This window comes from Mesoplodon mirus (genome assembly GCF_964341445.2).
Source record: "Mesoplodon mirus genome assembly, chromosome: 6".
NCBI classification, from domain to species: domain Eukaryota; kingdom Metazoa; phylum Chordata; class Mammalia; order Artiodactyla; family Ziphiidae; genus Mesoplodon; species Mesoplodon mirus.
This window is the reverse complement of record NC_138982.1, coordinates 105,675,352-105,696,858: the sequence shown is the minus strand read 5'-3', so window position 1 is coordinate 105,696,858 and position 21,507 is coordinate 105,675,352. Positions and strand designations below refer to the sequence as shown.

Below are 21,507 nucleotides of genomic sequence, written 5' to 3'. Positions count from 1 at the left end.
CCAGAGATAATTTCAATATAATTAAGCATACTGTTAATTTCCAAACTGATATCCTGGGAAATAATTCCATTAGGGAAATTACACTATGTAATCCATGCAGCAACTATCTTCTTCTTTTATCTAAATATAATTACGTCTCACTGGGATTAATTTATTGTGAGGGGGAAAAAGTTTAATCATTAAGGAATTCCAGTGTAATAGGTTAATTTTATGTGGTTTTTTCCTCCGAGAACTTTATCTTTTTTATCTTAATGATTAGGAATTTTTCTTATACTCACCTAGTATACTTATCATCTAACTAGCTAACCAAATATCTTCTTTTAAAAAGCAGTGCTTGAAAATTTAGAATTCTAACATCAATCAAATATAATTCTTTTTCTTAACATTTATATGATTAATGTTTCCTTTGTAAGAAAATAATTGGGATGATTAAAGAAAGGGTGGTGCTTTTCATGCATCAGGAAGCCCTTTATTGACAACACATGGTCATGTTGTGCTTTGCATGTATTAACATTATGTTTTGATTTGTGAATATATGGAACCCTTCAAAATGACTGTCTGTTATTATATTTATTGATTCACCTGCTCTGGTTCATGTTAATAATACCTGCATATTTTATGTAAACTTCTTCTACATCTTCCATTAATCAATCATGGGGTTGTTTTCTAACTTAGAAGAAGGATGTGGGAAAACTATAGTTTCCATTATTTAACAGATTGACAGTCAACATGAGCCCTTTGTTATTAATTAAAGTATCTTTTTATATTTTACTTTCTAGTCCATTTCAAATTCATACTCTCTGGGTTGAAAATAAATCATTTGCCTTTCTCTTTTAATAATATATTCAAAATGCAGCTACATTCTTATTATATTTTATTATTCATCAGACTTTTTAATAACTAGCACAAAATTCTGAGTGAAATCATTAAAGTCTTTGGGTAACAATACCCTTTTTAAAGAAGTAAAGCTTTACAAAGCGCTATTATAATACATATTTTTGCTTTGGCTTCTCCTCAAATTGATAGCTAAGCATTTTGTTCATTACATAAGTATACAATTTATACAGTATTTACTACAGTATGTTTGGTTTTGGCCAGGGACAATATGAAGATGCCATATCAAAATATGTACCCAAAAAATACGATTCATTATGGAAGCATACTTAACTAATTTATAGTGAAATCATGTCAATTTATTAAATTTAATGGTCTTTGCAGTTATCTTGATTTCATGTTAGCATTAATGTTTCCTATTTTGTATTTTTATAGTGTCCTCTTTAAACCTGTAATTATTCTGTCAATATATTAAATATACTATATATATATATATATATATATATATATATATATATATATATAAACAAACATAAACAGTTTAAAAAGTCACAGAAACTTTTGATCCCTTAACTTTCCCTGTGGTTGCTTTTCTTTGTAATTCCCTTCTACTCATCATACATGTATAATGAGAATGAACAGTGTTGTGTTTTTTGAACACATTGATATTATTATATCAGCAACAACAGACAACATTAACTTGACAGAGGTAAATAGAATTCATTCCTTTCAACTGTTTTTGTGTATCTGTGTTTTCTTTTAGTCGATCTACTGGATTCAAAAACAATTCAGGGGGAGCTGGGCTGGATCTCCTACCCATCACATGGGGTGAGTTTGGTAAACTATTGAAAGTAACATGATTCTTCTGTCCATTGCCTCTCTTAGAGAGAAGGAGGAATTATTGGGAACAGGAATTCCTGTACTTCTGATGACAAGTTATGCTTATCAGTATATTCAATACATGGACTAACACAGCTTAGTATTTGTGTCCAATGGAACTATTGAGAGTTTTGAAGTATTTTTTCCCCTTCTGAATTTATCAATTGCTTGAATGAACTAACTAAACAGTTTAATTATTACTACCATCATACAGATGATCTAAGCGTGATCACCTAACATTTTTTTTTTGTGATGTGGTCAAAATAGGTGAGTTGAGGAGAGACTCTAAATTTTAAGTAATGTAGAAAGTGTGTATTTGGAGATGGTTGCCTCCAGGGTTGTAGCCTTAAAATCAACTGTGGTGACAGTTCCACATAGGGTAGGTATTTGTGAACAGTATAAGCCTGTGTTGCCTTAATTTCTTTGCTTGAAGTGTCTTCAGCTTGTCTAGATCAGTTTAAAACCGGGCATTTTATTTAGGAAAATATGGCTGCCTTTAAATTCTAAGCACTGTATATACCTTTAATCTTTTGTCAAGCCAGACACAGATTACTAAGGTGTATGGCATTTTGGGACCCGAATATTTATGATGAGCCTTTGCGTGAGAAAATTTTCTTTCTCTTTTTTCAGAAAAAAAGAGGGTCGTACATTTGGAAAATTTTTGTTCCAACAAAATTGTACAAAAAATGCCTAAACATATCTGTTTCGTTTCCAAGGATAGCCTGTGGAAAATGCAAAGTGCTATTTAGGAATATTTGTGATAGGACTAAATGTGTATATTCCTTTTTCTTCTAGGCCAGCCTCTTTTCAAAGAGGTTATAATTACTTCGACTTAGTATTGGTGTTCAGTCTTTAGATTTTGTGCCTAAACATACTAATTTTTACTACCAGCTTCTTCTTCACTGACGGATGTTTTGCATCAGGAATACTTCATCTATCTGTCATCTTTGTATCTGCTTCTCTTCCTGGTGCACCTTGACACTGACATGATGCCAAAACCTATCACATAATCAGGCCTTGTTTTGTTGCTTAGAAGGGGAGAGTATGAAGTAAGCCAAGGTTTGGTTTTCCCATAGGTTTAAAAGGAATCAAATGGTTAGGGTAAAAGCACATCCTGGGTAGTCATAACGAATGAGTTGAAACTCAGGATTGAGCTGGAAAACTCATTTAAAACTCATCATCCAAAACTCAAGCCTAACTTTAATTTTGATTTTAGAAATTTGAGTCTTTCATTACTCCATTAGATAACATATCATAGAAACTTGCTACCTAAGGAGATATGAAAAGCAAAAACCATACTGATACTTTACTTATATATATAATATAAACAATAAATTAACTTGTATATCAAAGCAGCAGTCTACCTCTTATTTTCCTTTAAAGAAGGTATAAAGAAAACATGTTGGGCTTCCCTGGTGGCGCAGTGGTTGAGAGTCTGCCTGCCGATGCAGGGGAAACAGGTTCGTGCCCTGGTCCGCGAAGATCCCACATGCCGCGGAGCGGCTGCGCCCGTGAGCCATGGCCGCTGGGCCTGCGCGTCCGGAGCCTGTGCTCCGCAGCGGGAGAGGCCACAACAGTGAGAGGCCCGCTTACCACAAAAAAAAAAAAAAAAAAAAAAAAAAGAAAAAGAAAACATGCTTCTCTATGTTGAGAATTTGGGGAAATGAATTCATTTACCTTGTTAATCTCATAGATTTTATCATGAACAAAGTTTACACTTTTACTTGCAAAGAAATGTTGGGTGGGGAGGGATGTTCTAGAACCTTGCCACACACAGTGTGCACATGCACCAACCAGCAGAGTCAAAACTTGGGAGATTCTTAGAAATGCAGGCTGTCAGGCCCCACTCCAGATGAATCAGAATCTGCATCTTAACACGGTCCTAGGTGACTCCTAAGCACATTAAAATTAAGAAACACTCCTCAGGGTAACTGGCCTCTTGACTTTTCTCATCTCTTGCCCAGTTTCCTAACTCCTTTCTCCTAGGAATCGCTTATGGTTTTCTCATGAACAGTTTTCAGTCTCTCCTTTAGCCTCAGAAAGCTGACCTCAGGCGCTCCGGCCTCCTCTTCATTGCTTTCCTGGTTGGTCTTCTTGCAGCTGTTACTTCACTATTTCAGATGCATTAAATGGCCTAAAACAGCTAGTCAGGTTCTCCAAGCTTATCATTAAAACCAGCAGGGAGAAAAAAAAAAAATCTCCTCAACAGATCATGATGTTTATAGTACCTTAAGCTCCAAATGATTAAAATAAAAGAAAAACCAAGTATGTGAATTATTGTCCTGGGGTTATTTGTAGTACATTTTTCCTTTAAATCTTCCCCCTGTATTATGTTAACCATAATGTCCATGAGGAAATAAGTAGCACTAATCTAGAAAATGTGACATTAATGTTTATTTCATTTTGAGAAACTGATGATATTCTTGAGTGAAAGCTCAATTCTTGAGTCAATTTAAGTTTGGGATTTAACATCTTTGCTTGTATGATTGTTTGTGCCTTTAGATTCAATCAATCATTTTTATTGCCTGATCATTGTCATTTTCAATTTGACAAGGGTAGAGGAATTTTGTGTTTGTTTTGGTTTTAAAGGGAATAGATAGTTAAATCAGTAGTGATATCTATGATGTAAGCTTTTCCATAAAAAAATGAAGTGATAACTGGAAACAACTTTGAACTAGTCATTGTTTTAATTAATTAACCCCAATAAGTAAAAGTGCATCTGTTTGCAGGTTAACTAAAATATAAATATAAACCTTGGAGGAAAAAATTATAACGGTGTCAGACCATACTGAATTACTGAAATATCCCACTCTCTTCTTTTCTTTCTTTCTTTCTTTTTTTTTTTTTTTTTTTTTTTTGGTGAGAACATTTAAGTCCTACTCTCTTAGCAAATTTCAATTTTATGATATAGTGTTATCAGCTATAGTCACCATGTTATACATTAGGTCCTCAGGCCTTATTCATTGTATAACTGAAAGTTTGTACCCTTTTACCAACCTCTCCCTATATACCCCACCCTCACCACTTTTCTACTCTGTTTCTATGGATTTTTTTTTTTTTTTGTAAGATTCCACATAAGAGTGATACCATGCAATATTTGTTTTTCTCTGTCTGGCTTATTTCAGTTAGTGTAATGCCCTCAAGCTCCATCCGTGTTGTCACAAACGGCATGGAAAATCCTGAACTTTTGATTTAGGGCAGTGGTTCTCCATGTGATGAGGGGTAGATAAGGCGGGAGGCAATTCTGATTTTGCCCCATGGGGATATTTGTGTGGAGATATGCTGGTTGTCACAACTGGGAAGGCAGGACACTACTGGCATCTAATGTGGAAGACCAGGCATCCTGCTAGTCACTGTACAAAAATCAGGGCAACAAAGAATGATCTGGTCCAAAATGACAGCATCCAGGTTGAGAAACCCTTGCTTAGGGTTTGGATAATGAAGCTCTCCACCAGGAGCTATGGTCACTCCACCAGGAGCTGGGATTGCCAGCAACTTCTCTAAGTCCCAACGATACTCCCATTCGAAGCTCAAAATTCCAAATCTTTTGAAATATAAATTTTAAGAAATAAGCCAATAATTCATTCCAAATTTGAAATGAATCTTTCATGGAATGATTATATCACATGAGCCATATAAAATTAATGTATTTTAGGGAAAATTGTCAAGAGTGACCCATTCCTTCATGTATATGTTCTTCTATTTCTATTTACCCTCTTCCCCAGAGATATATTCATTCATAAAACATTACAATTAACCTATGTGATTTTCTTGGGAGGATTACTTCTATCTCTATTTTCAAATGGTGCTTCAAATCTTAGAGGAAACCGGGCAGAAAAGTATGGTACTATACTATTAGGCATGGGATAAATTCCCCAAATAAGTATCTGTGATGAAGTTTAATGAAACTTTGGTTTTCTCTAAATGAATTTCATGAAAATAATACTCAAACTTGTAAACTGAAATTATCAAGGGGGTCATGAACAGCAGTTCATTTTTCAGTAGAAGAGTTTTATTTGACATGGATATTTTCTGGTACTAAGTTTGTTCACTTTAGTAAATTAGACAAGCAATTAACCTTCTCTGGCCTTGTAAACTATGAATTATAATTTTTGAATTCTGGGCTTAATTATCTTCAGAAATTTTAGTAAATAATTCAATAGTTTGAATATTATTTGATTTAGAGGACAATCAACATATATCAAAACCCATATATGTTGCTGGATTACAATCTAGAAAGAATCCTTGGTTTACACATGACTAATACTTAAATTGATTGATTGACTGACAGTGTCTTAGTCTATGTATCACTCCAGAGGAGGGATTAAAGGGAGGGAGGCTACATAGTTTTCACTTAAGATAGTATTAAGATGATGGTCAAGCAGTACAGAGGAATCAAGAACCTGGACTCAAAGAAACTCAAGTAAGGAGAAGAGAATGAAGAGAGGGTTGGGGGGGGGGCGGGTATAGAGAAAGAACAGTCTGAAATGAGAAGTCTCAAAATCAACAGTTGTAGATTTTTTTTTAATTTTATACCACCCCCCTCTTTTCAATTCTTTTAGATTTTTTCCCTAAAGGTTTCCTTAGCTATTTATTGGTGTCTTAACAATGATAATGTACTTAAATAAAAAACACTCTTCTGGCAAATAGATGACCTATTGGTTGCTCATTGAGTATCTGTACCCTGACTTTTCCTTGCTGATGGAACACTGAAATTATTCAGGTTTTCACCTTCCCATGTGTTCCTGGAAAATGACCCCTCTTGCCACTTTGCAGGGTGAATATTGATTTATCTGAGAGCAAATCATGATAATTACAGTCGTTTTGCCAGTGATTGGTTTAGGCAAGTGTAAGTGAAGCCAATAAGACTGGAACAGAATTCCAATGACTTCTGGGAAAGGTTTTCTTCCAATAAAAAGAGATGGGAAGAGGCCAGGTGTTTTGTGCCTCTGAGTTTGCCCTGTGATGGCCCAATGTCCAGTCTGGAGCACCTGAACTCCCTTAATGGCCAGAAAGGTGGAACCCAGAGAGCATTAGAGAGATCAGCCTGGAATCCCGGCATCTTAGAACCACTGAGTTACATGGAAAAATACGTATTCCCTGTTAAATCCATTCTGTTTGTATTTCTCATACTTTCCAGTTAAAGGCCTCCTGATAGAATCCAATGTTTTATCTCCTGGTCAAATACCTTAATTTCTAAATTGAGGCTATGGACATGCATAATTCTATCCTACAATGTTATTTGTATTTTCCCAAGTTATCTTTTTTTGTGCTTTAGTGTGAAGTCAAAGAAAACAGGCAGAATAGTAAAATAGAATAAGCACATCGTGTAGAATTGGCACATCTGCATTTGAATTCTGGCTCTGTCATTTATTGCAGTATGATCTAATACAGGCCTATTAACCTTCATTAATATTTATCCTCATTTTTAAACAAGGGATAACAGTAATTTCTATGTCATAGCACTTTATAGTGAATGACACTTGAACAAATGAGATGTTGCTATATATCTATCTATAAATAAGTGTATATATACTAATGTATGTAAAAGAGATATACAAATATCATTTCTTAATCTTAGATAAATTTTACGGTTTTCCCATTCTAATCCAAAACCTTTTGGTAAATTCATTCATATGTCTGCTTAAATCTCAGTCGAAACTTGATGTCTAGGAGTTGAATTTTGGGGAAAGAAAATTGATAATATTGCCTGAGGTGCCAGAAAACACCTCTTCTCAATTAAGGGCCAAAAATATTGCCTTTGACAACACATGATTGTCATTTCATTGAATCTGCACAGATAAAAGTTCACATATAATCTTGAACTACATTTTGAATTGAAAGAATCAAAATAAGGTAAATTGGGTGTCCAATTTATTTTAAATTTTAAATAATTTTTAGAATTTTTTAGAATTTCCTCAAAATACTAATATTTTTCTTCAGAGAGACCTTCTATTTCTCATATGCTACCCTTCTGGAACCCCCCAGACTAGGACAGAACACCTATTAAGCTCATCTGCCTTGTTCTTTGTTGTACCTCTATAGCTTGTAATTATACATTACTGCAGTGATTTCATTGATATTTATTTCAGCCTGGAAACTGAAAGCTCTTTGAGACCAATTCCCATTTCATGAAATTCTCCTTTTTATTCTCCTTGTTTAAAGTTCATGGATTAGTTGTCCATAAATTGACATTACCTGAATAAATGCATAATAAAAGCTTTCCAAAACAAGAAAGGATAACTAAACTAATACTGATTTCGCATTTGTTGAGAAAATTTGATGATTTCTAGTCTGTTATTTTAAATGGTGTCTGGTAATGACTTCGCTCTCTTTTCAGTGGCATAAACTTAAGTAAAATTATAATATATATATACTATAGTATATATATTGTATATATATGAGTATATATTACAGATGTATAATATACAAACATACATATATAATAGTGTAGATATATGTCTATGTCTATATTACATATGTTATTTTTTGTACTAGCAGAGTTATTTAGTTAAATGTATTTAGAAAATACTACAAGCCTATGAATTGGAAGTTAACTGAAAAAGAAAACTAGCTAAAGACAGCTCTATATTGAAAATTATATAGGTTGTCCTCTAAGAGTAAAAAGCTAGGATCCTGCAAGTAAATTCCATTTAACTAAAACTAGAAATGTTTAGAATTGAATGAATCATAGAGAGTAAGAGAAATAATAAAAATACTCTCTAAAACAAGTTTCCAGTATACTATAATGTGTCTTCGATATTGGAATTATTGCTATTTGTGAAGTCTGGATTCTAGAAGTCTTATCTGCTGGATTTCTAGCTTTCACTTTGTGAATGGTGTCTGAAATGCAGGAAGAATATTTTGACAACTCGGTGTCAACCATAACTACCGGGGACTTTGCCTTTATGAATCACAGTCCAAATTCTGCTTCATATGCTGAATAGTCCATCCAGGAAAATCAAATTATTCACATATGTGATATGTGATTCTTGGTCATTGAAATTTTTCTGCCTAGAATGAACAATGCTATATATTTTAAATGTGTCACTTTTACCTATTGTGCTAACCTTTCAAGGAAGGTTGTCTGATCAATTAGAAAAACATGACAAAGTTTCATAGGTTTTTTTAACCTTTTCTTGAAACAAAATACACTATAAAAGAAGGGGGCATGTGGATAAGTGGTAGAAATCAGCAAAGATAGAATTTATTCTAGCAACATTTAATTTATAAAAATTAAAATGTTATCTTGTATTTGTTTTAACAGAATTTTTATTAGTGCTTAAAGAATAGAAAATATTTTCCATTGTTAATGTTGTATATTTCTATGTGAATCTTCCTCTCTGAATCAAAATATGTTTGTTTATATTTTGGGGGGTTTGGATTAGAACTTTTTAAATATGACATGCAATGTACTTTGCTTCTTTTACTTTGATGTATAGCTTTGTGGAATTTAAAGTAGAAAAGATCTGAAACATATTTGGATGGGTTTATTTATTTCAGCTTTGCTCACAAATTTGTGCTACATGATTCTTACTTAACATACAGTAACTATAAAGTTAAATAAAAAGCTAAGATATATTTAAATAATTTTCATCTCTAATTTGAATGTTTAAATATTTCATAAATTTATTAAGATCATTTCATATTTGTTTTTTAAAGTAGCTTTTTAAAAAATTCAAATAAAAAACAAAGTTTTGCTTCTAGTGATTTCTCATATTAATAACATTTTTAAAAGATAATAACTTTTTGACACCAAAATTTTTTACTTTGTGCAACTTCAAGTGAATGTAGTTTCTGATCAAAAATGAGTGGTTATTAAAATAAAAGTAACCAAAATATAGATATTAAACTTAAAAAATAATGACTTTCATACTTATTTTACACTAAATTTGTTGCTACATGTGCAAAATAGTATATGATAGACTGAATATCAGTTTCTATATTGCTAAGAAATGTCCAGTTCCCTTAATATTTTAAAGAGCATACTTAGAATAAGCACTATGTTTTCAAGCTTCCAGGTTTTCATTTGAATATAGGATATAAATATAGCATATGTACTCCAATAGAGATGATTTTCCATTCTGTCATTCCACTAAGTATAAGTCAAGAATTTTGATGGGAATTTTTAAGAATAATAATTTCCCAAAAGGTTTGCTTATTTACTTTACTCCTTAATTATTTTCTTAAATTTCATGAATTAGTTGTTTTGACCTTTAAGTTTATTATTCTCTCGTGGTTAATTTCTTTTGAAAGCCTTTTGAAACAGAAATTAAATTTGGCCTGTAAAAAAAATATGGTATAAAACACTTTTTAAATAAGTCCCATGTCCCAAATGATAGCCATTGGACCTGAGAACATTTAAAGGTTATAATATTTACAATACAAACCACTTGAAGTATTTCTACAAACTTCATAGCTCATTGATTACCATGAATTTTGTTTGTTTGTTTGTTTTTTCTGCTAGTGATGCTCACTTTATTCAAGAAGTGTTATATGAATAAAAACTACCAAAATGTAATATCTCAGCTTTCTTGGGAGTTGCTAAAATCATTTATCCCCTTTACATGGGACATATGAAGGAAAACATCAAGGGGGATAGTGTACTCAATTTTCTGAATAGTCTGTGTTTACAAGTTATTTTTATTCATTCTGTTAATGATGCAGTTTAACATATATATACACACACATATAAACGTGTGTTTATGTATATAGTTTATATATAAAACTATATATATTAAACTACAGAGTCATATATAGTTAAATATATTTTTAAAAACTAATATATTGAAATTCTTTTAAATTTATAAACAGTAGTTATTAGAAATGCAAATTTCTGAGCTTCCAGCCAAGACCTACTACTACATTACAAATCCTGGGATCAGGGCTCAGCAACCTGTTTTTTCACAGGCCTTCCATGTGATTCTGTTGCTGTTCAAGTTTGGGAATCACTGTGCTAGAAAATCATTATCTGCTGTAATGAGTCAGGTATTACTTATGAAGGTATCCAGCGGCTGCTTGATACAGTGCTGTAGTTTGTTCCAAACTCTTAATTAGTGCAGCACTATGCATAATTTATGATTAATATAGCTCTGGATATTTTTAAATTTAGAATTTTACAATAACACACAGCAAAAAAGTAGGTATTTTACTAGCAACTCGGGGAATCTATTCTTAGCACTTTTGCAAGAGGGGTTCATTTTAGAATCCTCAAGTTTCTCTCATGTAATCTTGGAGCTCAATTTGAGCTGCATGTAGTATCTTCAGTATTTATAAATACTGAAGATATTTATACATCCGCATCCATTGCTCATGATAAAAGAGATAACATTAAAACCAAAAGACTAGAAAAGCCTTGAATTAAGTGATAGTGAAACTGGAATAAGTGATATGAAAGTTCCCCCATCAAGGAGTTACTAGATTATAAGGTTGTCTGGGAAATGACTATGAAACATTCCTAGAAAGTTACTGAGATCAGCTTATGATCGATTTTATGTGCCCCATGAAAGATATTGGAGATTATTCAAAGGCAGTATTTTAAAGAGGTGATTATGGAGGATGTTGTAATCAAAGAACAGACAGGCATCAGAAAAAGCAGCTGGAAATCACTGTGAAAGTTCCCATGATAGATTACAGGAACCTAGGATCAGCCCTCTATTCCTTTGGTTGTACATCTTAATGATTTGGCATAGGTTAAATTTTCATTATTTTGCTGACCCTCCAAGAAGGAATATTCTAAAAAAATCAAAAAGAATTTTTATTAATAGGTCATTTTCATAATAAGGCCATAAAATAAAGAGAAGCCAAACTTGGCAAATTGAATAAGTTGTAAGACCTTTGGGGGACTCAGTAGAAACAAAAATTAGTAAACTAAAGAAGACAAAGCAAAAGAAAAAAAAGAGGGCATAAGATGCTCTAACAGTAAAAGTAATAAAATTTCCCTTCCATATGACAATACAAGTTAATGTTCTTTTGGGTGTAGGGTTAAGAATAAGCTAAACTTTAAACAAATGTGAGGAGTGATCTCCCTTCTCAACATGAAGTGACAAGACCATGAACCCAGCATCCAGGAGATTCAGCCGGTGTAGGAAGAGAGGAGAGATTCAGTGTGGTTGTTTCAAAGAACTTTAACACTCCATCTGAACTTGGATACTTATTCTATGCCATGGAAATCAAGACAGCTGGTAGCCATAAACTTTATGGATTTTCTCAGAAGTCTTCAATTGAGTTTAAAGCTTGTGGATGATATGAATCAATTTTGTAAACTGTGCCCTAGAACTATTTGTCATCTGTATCCTGAATGTTGTATGGGTAATCATTTTTTGAAGTAGAATTAGTGATCATTTAGACTTAAACTTACCCATTCTTTTGAGTGTTGAAAAAGCAAGTAAACAACAACGTAGTCATAAATGAAAAATAACTGTAGAAATTTGTGAAAATGTTTATTGATAGAGCTGCTTCAATTTTTTTTTTTTATAAAGGGGGCAAATTTTTATCTTATTTGGAGCAGTAGAATATATTTGAATGAGTAATCAATTTTAGAGCCAGCAGGGACTTTAGAAGTCCTCTAATGCAATTGCTTGAGTACACAGACAAGCAGCTGAAGCCCAGGGTGTCTTAGTGACTTGCTCAAGGTCATATCATTGCTCTCTGGGTCTGTGTTCAGTGGTCTTTTCATTAATCTTTTCTGTCTTGGTCTGCGGACAGTACCAAAGAAGGATTCAAGATTATGTGATTTAATGTTGAAGAGACTGTACTTCATAGAATTTCAGGACTATTTTGTCTGAGTGTCTTGCCATGCAGCACCCTAAATAATAAACAAATTTTGGAATATGTCAGTCAATGTTGAGCTACCTTTCTCAGCAGTTGAAAAATGCTGATCTTTCATAAGGCCAAGAAGAAAATCGAGTTATATAGGATTATTATTAGCTCTCCATTCTCTCGTGTATCCGTATCCCCTCATCACAGCTTGGTTTATGATCCAGGGACTGAGCTGTCACTTTCTGCCTAAAGATTCTTAACTCATTCTCTGACAACTAGAAATTGATTTTAGCTGAGATTCAAATATAAATCTAAATGTACTTGCATTGAAAGAGTATTTTTAAATATTAGCTCATAACCAAAACAAATCTCACCTGCTCTCAATTTTCATAAGAACCAATAAATGTTTTGAGATCTTTTTAAAAATTAGTACATCATTTTAAATGTGACTAGTCTTCAAACAGAAGGGTTAGATGTGTTATCTTCTAGCCAATAAATCCTCAAGATTTAAAATGTCTCAAAATTATTAGCAACATTTTTGTCTTCTGAACTGCTAAAATAGTAAATTTTTGTTGGATACTTTTTACAGAAATATATGGTGCTCTTATGTATATTCTTTTGGAATATATAATGTGGCTTCTCTGTGAGCAAGACTCGAGAAAAAGCTGTCATTTTGATTAATACAACACAAGCTGTACTAATAAGTGGCTTCAGAAGATATCTGTTCATTTGATTCCAGATAACTGAGAACAATTGAACAAGTATAAAGAAGTAAATGTCTATACTCTAGACATTTTAGAGTAGAAAGAGAGTGAGAAACAATCTCTGCCCACAAGGAGTTTCTAGCATACCAGTATGTTTTGTCTCGTTCTTGTACATCCAGCTTTCAGAGACAAGAAGGAATATGGTCTGAGGTGTTCGGACATTTAATTCTAGCTGTTGATTATTCCATAACCATATATGATGCTGGTTTTGAAATTTTGCTTATAATTTTAGATTTATAAAAAAGTGGCAAAGCTAATACAGTAGATCCCATAACACTACCATATGCACAAGTTTCCCCTAATGTTAAGATTTTATATAAGCAGTAATATTTCTAAAAACCAAGAAATTCACATTGATATATTACTATTAACTAAACTACAGATTTTATTCAGATTTCACCAGTTTTTCCACTAACATCCTTCCCCTGTTCCACTATCCAATCCAAGGTACCCCATTGCATTTAGTGTGAAAGAATTTTTTTCCCATCAGTTTCTATTCATTAATATATTTTACCATGTATAAGTTTGACTATCATCAGTTTTTTTTAAATAATAGAGTTTATTTCTTAGAGAAGTTTTAGATTCACAGAAAAGTTGAACAGAGGACACAGAGTACACTGCACTCTGTACAGAGTTCACATATACTCTCCCCAGTTTCCCCTATAATTAACATCTAGCAATGCTGTAGTATATATGTTAAATTTGATGAACCAATACAGATGATTTTAACTGAAGTTCATAGTTTAGTTAGAGTTCATAGTTTACATTAGAGTGCACTCTTCATATTGTACAATTTTCTATGTTTTGCCACATGCATAATGTGTGTATGCACCGTTTCAGTATCACACAGAACATTTTCACTACACTACAAATCCCCTGTGCTGTGCCTATTCATCCCTTTCCCCCTCCTGTGACAACACTGATCTTTTTACTCTCTTTATAGTTTTCCTTTTCTAAAATGTCCTATCGGTGGAATCATATTGTATGTAGCCTTTTCAGAATAGCTTCATTCACTTAGCAATGTGCACTTAAGGTTCCTCTATGTATGATGCTGCTTTGTATTTGCTTTGACTTTCAATTTATACTTCTAGTTTTACACACGTTGTTTTGAATTCTGAGTTTACCAAAGAAGTTTTGTCTATGTGTTCCTTCCATTTTCTACTTAATGAGGACTGCTTCTTTTTCGAATCTGTTTTGTTTTTGTTTTCGTTTTACATAATTCTTGGTCTCAAGTTATAACAAACCTTTCAGTGCAATATACTTAGGGAATATCTGAACATATCAAGACATTCCTTTCTTTGCATAGTATCACTTGTAAGATGACAAGGTGTATTTCTTCTACATTTTCATTACTTTTACAATACCATTCAATTATTTATTTTTGGTTAAATAGAGTCCCCAATATTAGGTTTGCTTCTCATTTTCCAAACACTTTGAATCTGTAGTCATGGTGAATTGCAATTGTTTATACTTCTTAATTTCCTAAACTAATTTTTAGGCTATGAGAGTTTAATGAGAGTTGAGAGAAAAAAAGTCAGAATAGGCCAATCTACTAATTGAAATATAAGAGTTGGTTGACCAACTTCAGTTGTATAATTTAAAACAAATTAGGGAATAATTATCATATCATTCTTATACTATCAACAGCATGCATTTGATAATGGCACAGGACTTCATAGAGCATTCAACAGATTAAAATAAAATTAAATCTACCTTTATAAAAATAGACAAATTTCTTTTTCTTTACAGGAAGAAAAAAATGATTTCTATAAAGTATAAAGAACATTTTTTTCCTGGTGATCTATTTGAGAAAGGGAAAGGGAGAGGGAGAAGATTGGAAAACAGATATTATTTTGCCTAAAATCACTATTCTCAAAATTTTGCTCCTAATAAATTTGCTTTGTTTTTTCTAAATCAAATGCATTAGAAATTTATTTTAGTTGTGTATGTGTGTATCCACACATACAGAGAGATACAGACACATATAGAGACAAACACACATATACAATATTTTTTCTTTTATATAGAGATTCTTCAGGTGAGCATATAGAAAGTTTTTAAAAATAATATCCATTATAAACATTCTTAATAAAACCATTCTCTTATGTGGACTCAGTCAGTTTTCAGGTGGGTAACCTCTTTGAGCTAAACCAGTTTTTTTTGTTGAAGTATAATTGATATACAATATTATATTTCAGATATATAACAGTGATTTGATATTTTTATACATTATGAAATTACCACCATGATAAATCTAGTTACCATTTGTCACCATACAAAGTTATTACAATATTATTGACTATATTCACCATGCTGTACATTACATCCCTGTGACTTTTTTGTTTTATAACTGGAAGTGTGTACCTCTTAACCCCATTTACCTAGTTTGTCCAACCCCCTACCCTCCTCCCCTCTGGCAACCACCAGTTTGTTCTCTGTATCTGTGAGTCTGTTTCTGTTTTGTTTGTTTGTTTGGTTGGTTTTTTGGATTCCACATATAGGTGAAATTTTATGGTATTTGTCTTTCTTTATCTGACTTAACATAATACCTTCTAGGTTCATCCATGTTGTCATAAATGGCAAGATTTTACTTTATTTTTTATGGCTGAATAATACTCCATTGTGTATACCACATTTTCTTTATCCATTCATCTACCAATGGACACCTAGGTTGCTTCCATATCTTGGCTATTATAAATAATGCTTCATCAAACTTTAAAGCTTTTTCACAGAGAAGGAAACCACCAACATAACAAAAAGCCAATGTACTGAATGGGCGAAGATATTTGCAAATCTGATAAGGGGTTAATATCCAAAATATACTAAAAGAGAGAACTATTACAGCCCTATATCAAAAAAGCAAAACAACCTGATTAAAAAATGGGCAGAGGACATGAATGGACATTTTTCCAAAGAAGACATACAGGTGACCAACAGGCACATGAAAAGATCCTCAGCATCGCTAATCATCTGGGAAATGCAAATCAAAACCACAATGAGATACCACCTCACACCTGTTAGAATGACTGTTATCCAAAAGACAACAACAAAAAAGTGTCGGCAAGGGTGTGAAGAAAAGGCAACCTTTGTGCAAATGTCGGTGGGAATGCAAATTGGTGCAGCCACTGTGGAAAACAGTATAGAGGCTCCTCAAAATTTTTAAAAATAGAATTACCATACAATTTAGCAATTATACTTCTGGGTATTTATCTGAAGAAAATGGAAAAACTAATTTGAAAATATATATATATATATATATATATATATATATATATATATATATATATATATATATATATATATATATATATACCCTAATGTTCATTGCAGCATTATTTACAATAAACTGATGCTTATCAAAATTATTTAAAATAATGTTGAATGATCTCCATAATGTAGACATTGGAAGATCTTCTCTTGTGACTTTTTCTTCATAAATTTGTCTGAATTTATAATATTCAATAATTTACATCCTCCTCACTGAACGAAATGATTAAAATACCCCAAATTTTTTTTTAAAAAATCTACTTTCTTCTATACTCTTTCTCTCAGATAATGCATTAAATATCTACTAGTCACCTAATGTAGAGACCTTTGAATCAATCCTGATTTGTTGTCTCTTTTTATTCATATAGAATTTTTCACTATTTCCTAAGGATTCTTTCTCAAGTATTTTTAGGATTTATTTCCCACTCTCCATCTTCCCTGTTGCTATATTTCAGTCTAGCCAGCATCACTGAAGGAGGCACCAGTGTGTAAAATGATCTTTGGCTTAATTAAGTAATATTATCTAATGAAGAAAGAAAATGTAAATAAAAATAATTTTAAAATGAGATATAATGTTAAAATAAACAGATGCTAATTCTGGAAAAAATGTTTATTGATCCTGATCTTATGACTAATTCTCACCCATGAGGACTTTTGCCTAGAAGTATAACGTAGGGCAGAAATGGAAGTCGTTATAAAGGTGGAGATGATGACTACTAACAGTTGAAATAGTAGAATGACCCACATATTAGCAAAGAATAAGTTTAGGAAAAATTCATCAGTTCCTTTGACAGGAAGAATGGAGCAGCAGGTAAAAAAGGAGGTAACCAAAGTGGAAAAGTCTTTGTTTTACCTTAGATAATTTAAAGGAAAAGAATTAGTGGGGTATGGCGTAGTAGAGTTCAATAACCAAGAGAAGGACAAAAGCATTTGGGAGAAATGATGCTACGTTTCAGAAGTGCATAATTCCTAGAATGTACTAATATTTGGGGGGAGAATGAATGGCCTTGTGTGTTGATGATAATACACAAATACCACACACATGTGCACATGTGTATGCACGTGTGTGTGCATGTGTGTGTATTTATTTACTTATTATTGGAAATTAAAATACATATTAAAATGAAAACTGCATATTTAATAAAGTTGATATAAAAGGGTCATTATAGGGGCTTCCCTGGTGGTGCAGTGGATAAGAATCCGTCTGCGCATGCAGGAGACACAGGTTCAAGCCCTGGTCCGGGAAGATCCCACATGCTGTGGAGCAGCTAAGCACATACGCCAAAACCACTGAGCTTGAGCCCTAGTGCCCACGAACCACAACTACTGAGCCCACGTGCCACAACTACTGAAGTCCATGTACCTATAGCCTATGCTCTTCAACTGCAACAAGAGAAACCACAATGAGAAGGCCATGCACTGCAATAAAGAGTAGCCCCTGCTCGCCACAACTAGAGAAAGCCCGTGCACAGCAACAAACACCCAACGCAGCCAAAAATAAATAAATAAAATAAATAAATTTTAAAAAAGATTGTTATAAAAAATAAGTGTTTATTCATGTACCTGTTATTAAATTGTCTTGAAGATGTTGGGACTAGTGACTATGGGTTTACTGTTTTACAGGGAGGACTCTGCTCTCAGACTCCATCTCTCTCTGTCTTTTTCACTTTTGGGATTAAAAATTTAATTGATGAGCAAAGGAGACAAGAAATGTTTAGTAAATTTTGTTTAGGAGCACCTGAAAAGAACATATGAATAAATTAAGGTCACATGTCAATATCAAAAGTTACACAAAGTGTTTCCATCTTTCATGAAACAGGAGCCCAAATTGAATTTAAAGTTAGTTTTCTCTAGGTTTCTTGTTTTTAAAGATTGAAAAATGGTCAGAGAAAAGTCGTGTTTTTTAAATTAGCGACAAAATATGCTTTAAAAAATCATGCGTATCTTTTAGAATAGTAGAACATCCTTTTGGAACATCTTTTGAGGATTGATTTAATCCGATATATACGTGTGTGTGTGTGTGTGTGTGTGTGTATCTTTTTCTTTTCAATCTACTCATCTCAGGAAAGGTCTGTTTGTCATTTCACTTGTAAAAACAGTTGGTGAATGCATCTGAGTTATTTTCAATTCATGTCACTGCCACTTCAGTCTGTAAAGGAAGAGAAGAAATCACTGTCCTTCCCAGGAACTACCTAAGTTAGATATTTGCAAATAGAAAATATAGTTTAATTGGATTTATGATATAATATAAAGTAGTTGTAAAATGCACATCAGTATTGGGACCTGAAAGTACTGAGTCACAGAGAGCTAGAATGGCATAATGCAAATTTCAAAGCCAGTGCATACTGATTATCATAGTCCTTTAAAGGGGACAGGGAAATGGCAGCAGGGCCCATAGTGCTCCAGGAGTCTGTTGAAGTAGAGAATACCTTGCCAAAACAATCGTAGTGTTCTATATAGTTCAGTGGAGTATTGGAGTATTGGATTTCATGGAGTATTGGTTTCTTCCTGAAACCAGGTATGTCAGACATGATTTTACAGACACAAACTTAAAAACTGTATGAAGTTTTGCCTTTGAAAAGTTCTCCATTCATTCTATAAATATTTACTAAAAATAACTTATTTACTGAGGCAGTGCCAGATATTTTTTAAGGTACTGATTTGAAAATGGAAAAAGCACTATTTTTAAACATTAATCATCTTCAGGATTTCCCTTTCTGAAATAAAAAATCATTTAAACTAGTCATGTAGAAATGCTGTGTCATCCATCAGACACTAGTCATGAACTTCAAGTGCTTAGTGGGTACTTATTGAAAAACTACCCATGTTAAATGCATAGAAAGAGTAAGAAAAGTCACTATAAAAATCCTACAGAAAATATAAAAGTTTTTGATCTCTGTAAAATTTAAGAAGTTGTAAGAAGCAAGTTAATACAGTTTAAATGAAAAAAAAAGAAATTTACCAGAATGCCAATATGTGATAGACAAAGGAAGGGTGATTGATATTAATTAATAAGAAGTTTTAGGTAGATTTTTCTGTTCTCCTCTCAGACCTTGTAATAAAGGAATAAAATTTGTAATAGAATTCACAAGTAGAGGCACCAAAATGTATTCCCATGTACAAGTACCAGCTTGTTCTCAAGTATGACTACAACCTACCATAAGCAATAGGTTCTGTTGCAGTATATCCATTTCCTCATATCTCTGGCTCTCTGTTCAGTGATACAGTGGGTATAGAAAAGTAGGATATGACTCTAAAAGGGTATCGGTAGCATGTGAATGACCTTATGTCAATTAAGCACTTAACTAAGTTCAATTGTGTCTAATCACACAACAGACACTGCAGATATGAAAAACAAAGTGATAACAAACAACTAGACTTCTATGGAGAATGTTTGATCAGTTAAACAAATGCCTTAATTCTGAACTAGATGTAAAATCATCTGTAGTTTTCAGGAATTTTGACAGTAAAATTTGACACATACTCCTATTATATAAGAAAACGTGTTTATATTATATGTATAGACAGATAATATACATTAAATATTGAAAAAAGGAGAAATTAAAAAGGCTAAAACAAATATCAATAGCAGGGGCTAATGTACCTCATTTTGGAGACCTGCTAGTATAGATAGTAGATGACATTCTTCATTTTATAATCAATTGTCATTTCCAGAATTTGAAAATTAATGTAGTTTCTCCAAATGCATGTATACACCTTTGAGAAAGCTTCAAAATACTGATAAATAGACAACATTCTATGTTACTGAAATGTTACTAGGTATCAATTTGAATTTAATATGTATTAAGTTTTTTCCATACCATTAATTGCTTACCTCATGTAAAACAGTCAGAATGACAGATTGATACAGGCAGAACAGAGCATCATATGCATGTTGGACATTCATAAATTTAACATCTTTAGTAAAGGATTTGCTTCTTATAAACTTGGGCAAGTTCTAACACCTTTTCCTGGTTATGCTCAGGATTAAATCCTATGAGAGAAAACATGCTCAATGCTTTAACTTTGGTAATGAGAGAAATATTATGAACAAATTAAGTATTGTTAAGGGGAATGGGGCAATTGATGATTCATAAAAGCAGCAGAGAGGTAGATCCAGTTATATGGCTGAATTGTGTGCCACTGAAAGTCATTTGTGTCTAATTGCCTACTCCAAAATCTATTCAGTCCTTTCTCCTAATAAGAAGACCCCCTATTTTTTTCAGACTGACATTGTACCGTGCTAAAGGAATACATTTACCAGCTTCTATCAAATCGAAGTGTGTACATAGGATAACGTTTTGATGAGTTTGATGTAAGCAGGGTTATGGAACTTCTAAGAAGTTGCTGTACAGGAAATCTGGCATTTGGGTATTGATTGGCCCTACAGCAGTCATCTTGTAATATCAGGATGCAAGCCACATACTAGATCAATGTAGTAAAGAGCTGAGAGAAGCCTGGCCCACCGATGATTTCAGGGAGCTGCCATAGCAGATACAAACTGTTTACTTCTAACCTGTTAATGTGAGAAAATTAAACCTTGTATATTGGTGAAGATTTTCCAGGTCCCATCTCTACCAGTAGAAAATGATTACTAACTAATATACCAACCATATAATATTTTAGAAAAATCAAGTCTAATATGGTTATGTGCATAAATATATACATTCTGTATAGAAGCATGATATTAGAAATAATAGAAATTAAATAAAATATAGAAATTAAATGTTAATACATATGAAATTTGCCAATTCATTTCATAGTCTGGTATACCCTGAAACTTAAGAAAGAAAAATCTCCTTCCAAATTCTGTTTGCAGCAATCTATCCACGTTTACTCTTAAATATAGTGAGAGGTATTTACAGGAGGCTGAAAAGGGGATTTTTTTAAAAGTCATAGATGTCCTATGTTGAAAGAGTATTCAGAAATCCAATATTGTTGGAAGGGAGTTTTTCATTTGATAAAGACTGCTGTCCCACCTTGAGATTGTGAATTGGATTAT

The 21,507-nt window shown here is 32.8% G+C and overlaps 1 protein-coding gene across 2 annotated transcripts in view; it reads left to right on the top strand.

Moving 5' to 3' along the window:
* Nucleotides 1-21,507, top strand: part of EPHA3 (EPH receptor A3) — a gene marked incomplete at both ends in the record, with an annotated part of 362,616 nt that overhangs the window by 17,106 nt on the left and 324,003 nt on the right. For both annotated transcript variants that reach the window (XM_082625509.1, XM_082625508.1), the window contains one exon: nucleotides 1,598-1,662. In XM_082625509.1, coding sequence (XP_082481635.1) covers nucleotides 1,598-1,662 — 65 coding nt within the window. The remainder of the gene's footprint in view (nucleotides 1-1,597; nucleotides 1,663-21,507) is intronic.